We start from the raw sequence: 3,334 nt of genomic DNA, 5'->3' as shown, positions 1-3,334 counted from the left end.
GCGGAAGGCTGAGGCGGAAGGAACGTCAGAGCCCAGCAGGTCAAGACTGCGGTGGCCGGGAGCGGCCACTGCATTCCAGTCTGGGCGACAGAGTGAGACTCCAACTCAAAAAAAAAAAAAAAAAAATTGTGAGAACGGGGGAGGTGGTGGGCAGTGACCAAGTTGGCTGTCCCAGCGGGGGCACCAACACCTGTGTGGCCGCGGCAGCTATATAGCCCCTACTCCTCAAGGTTGGCAACGTCTGTAAATTGGCTGGATCCATGCACCCTGATCAAAGCCCAAACGCGTCCTTTCTCTCTCCCACCCATGCATGAGGCTCCCCGCCCGGCTATCACCTGGCCAGATGCTCCAGCAGCCCCCCGTGCAGCACCGTCAGGTTTCCGTGGCTCAGGTGTCTCCGCACCTCACAGCCGCAGCACAAGCACCAGCAGCGTCGCTCGTGCTCGGGTACGTAGCGCTCCACTTGAGCGGCGCGGATGGCCTTGCGAGCGGCCTCCACCTACCGGAGAGAGGCCAAGTAGGACCACGAAATCACCCCTCGGGCCCTCGCCGCACCGCCCCACACCGCCGTCCCCGCCAGCCTGGCGTCCGCACCTGCGGCAAGAGGCGCTCCAAGGCCCCCTTCAGCTGCCGCTGGTGCTTGCGGCTGTAGATGTGTCCGCGACCACAGAAGAAGGTCTGGCGGCACAGAGGGCAGTGCTGCGCGGGTGCCATAACCCCAGGAGCCGGCGCCTCCGCCGCCAGCAGCCGATGCTCCACCATCCGGTGACCCCTGACCCCTGACCCCTCGGGGCGGGGCGAACCCAGCGGCTCCTGCGGCCCCCAGCGGCTGCCAGACGCCGTTGCAAGCTCTTCTGCGACTGCGCGGACCCGTCCGCAGTACCCCGTGGGGCGAAGTCTCCGACACCCTCAAATCCTGTAGGGCCAGTAAAGGCGATCGTCTCTGCCGTGCAGACGCCACAAAGTGAAAAGCACAAACCACACACATCTCCGGGCATTGACAAGGACCCGGGTTAGACAACGTAACCGAGCACAACTGATATTTATTTATAGGTGCGTGCTGTGTGCCCAGAGCTTTATATTAATTACTCACCGAATCCTAGCACTGATGCTGTGTGCTGTACAATTATTACTGGCATTTTTCACGCAGGAAACCTGAGACGTGGAGATCAGGAACTTTATGGAAGGTTGCACAGGTTTTTGTTTTTGTTTTTTTTGAGTTGGAGTCTCACTCTGTGGCCCAGACTGGAGTGCAGTGGCCGCTCCCGGCCACCGCAGGCTCGCCTGCTGGGCGCCGGCGATCCTTCCGCCTCAGCTTTCCAAGTAGCTGGAACAACAGGGCGCGCTACGACGCCCGGCTAATTTTTGATTTATTATAGAGATGAGGTCTCACCAAGTTGCCCAGGCGGGTCTCCAACCTGCGGGTTCAGGCAATCCACTCACCTCAGCCTCTCGAAGTGCTGGGATTACAGGCTGAGACACCGAGCTGGGCCAATATCATCTTTTATTAGAGGGCAAACTGGGCAAAGACAAAGTGTTAGGATTATGAGTATCAGTCACCATGCCCCGCCTCACATGCAACTTTAAAAAGATCAATATAGCTGGGTTCGGTGGTTCAGCCTGTAATCCCGCGCCTTGGGAGGCTGAGGTGAGTGGATTGCCTGAGCCCGAGGGTTCGAGACCCGCCTGGGCAATTTGGCGAGACCTCATCTCTACAATAAATCAAAAAATTAGCCGGGCGTGGTAGCGCACCTGTAGTTCCAGCTACTTGGAAGGCTGAGGCAGAAGGATTGCTGGAGCCCAGCAGGTCGAGGCTGCGGTGGCCAGGAGCCGTCACTGCACTCCAATCTGGGCGACTGAGTGAGGCTCCAACTCAAAAAAAAAAAAAAAAATCAATATAACGTGCTAACTATAATAAAACAGAAAAATATAGGGTGAGAAACCTAAAAGATAAAATGTATTTCAGCAGATAAACTATACTTGAAAACATGAGGGCCGGGTTCAGCGGCTCAGTCTGTAATCCCAGCCCTTTGGGAGGCCAAGGCGAGTAGATTGCCTGAGCTCACGGATTCGAGACCTCGTCTCTACAATAAATAAAAAAAAAATTAGCCGGGCATGGTAGCGCGTGCCTGTAGTTCCAGCTACTTGGAAGGCTGAGGCGGAAGGATTGCCGGAGTCCAGCAGGTCGAGGCTGTGGTGGCTGGGAGCGGCCACTGCACTCCAGTCTGGGTGACAGAGTGAGACTCCAACTCAAAAAAAAAAGGAAAACATGAGATAGTTGGAAACTTGCACAAACTTATAGTGAATAGCTTAGATTTAAGAGATGGTATTTGGCCAGGTGCAGTGGCTCAAGCCTGAAAGCCCAGCACTTTGGCAGGTGGAGGCAAGAGGATTGCCTGAGCTCAGGGATTTGAGACCATCCTTGGCAACTTGATGAGACCTCATCTCTACAATAAATAAAAAAATAAGCTGGGCATGGTAGCGCACCTGTAGTTCCACCTACTTGGAAAGCTGAGGTGGAAGGATTGTCTGAGACCAGTAGGTCGAGGCTGCAGTGGCCATGAGCATGTCACTGCATTCCAGGGTGAGACAACAACTCAGAAAAAAAAAGAGATGATATTCAAGTGAATATTAAAAATACTTTTTTAAGCTGGGCTTGGTGGCTCATGCCTTTTATCCCAGCACTTTGGGAGGCCAAGGTGAGAGAATTGCCTGCGCCTACGGGTTCGAGACCAGTCTGGGCAACTTGGCAAGACGTCATCTCTACAATAAATCAAAAAAGTAGCCGGGCATGGTGGTGCGTGCCTGTAGTTCCAGGTATTTGGAAGTCTGAGGTGGAAGGATCACCTGAGCCCAGCAGGTCAAGCCTGTGGTGGCTATAAGCATGCCATGCCATTCTAGCCTGGGCGACAGAATAAGACTCCAAACAAAACCTTTTAAAAAATATTAGCTCTCCTGGAATAAGAACTAAATATTCATTTATATACATAGAATCCCTTTGAGTGCCATAGATACAAACACAGGCACGTATAGATATGCGGTATTGATGACTTAAATACCAGTACAGCTATCTGTCAGTGAAGTGATTTTCCAAAATGACAAACAACTCTTGTTTTTTTGAGTTGGAGTCTCACTCTTTCGCCCAGGCTGGAGGGCAGTGGCACGCTCACAGCCACCCCAATGCCAATCTGCTGGGCTCCGACGATCCTTCCGTCTCAGCCTTCAAAGTAGCTGGAACTACAGGCACATGCTATGACAGCTGGCTAACTTTTTATTTTTATTTATTTATTTATTTATTGAGTTGGAGTCTCACTCAGTCACCCAGACTGTAGTG

General features: G+C 52.9%; 1 protein-coding gene across 1 annotated transcript in view; it reads right to left on the bottom strand.

Moving 5' to 3' along the window:
• CCDC84 (coiled-coil domain containing 84) overlaps positions 1–774 on the bottom strand; it is an 11,343-nt gene extending 10,569 nt beyond the window's left edge. The window contains exons 1-2 of the mRNA XM_008068265.2: positions 595–774; positions 336–499 (exon numbers count right to left, since the gene is read on the bottom strand). Of these exons, the coding sequence (XP_008066456.1) occupies positions 336–499; positions 595–762 (332 nt within the window). The 5' untranslated portion in view covers positions 763–774. The remainder of the gene's footprint in view (positions 1–335; positions 500–594) is intronic.
• Positions 775–3,334: the final 2,560 nt, after the last annotated feature.

This window comes from Carlito syrichta, unplaced genomic scaffold (assembly GCF_000164805.1).
Source record: "Carlito syrichta isolate Samal-C Ts95f unplaced genomic scaffold, Tarsius_syrichta-2.0.1 Scaffold309899, whole genome shotgun sequence".
Lineage (NCBI taxonomy): Eukaryota > Metazoa > Chordata > Mammalia > Primates > Tarsiidae > Carlito > Carlito syrichta.
This window is presented reverse-complemented; position numbering and strand designations above follow the sequence as displayed.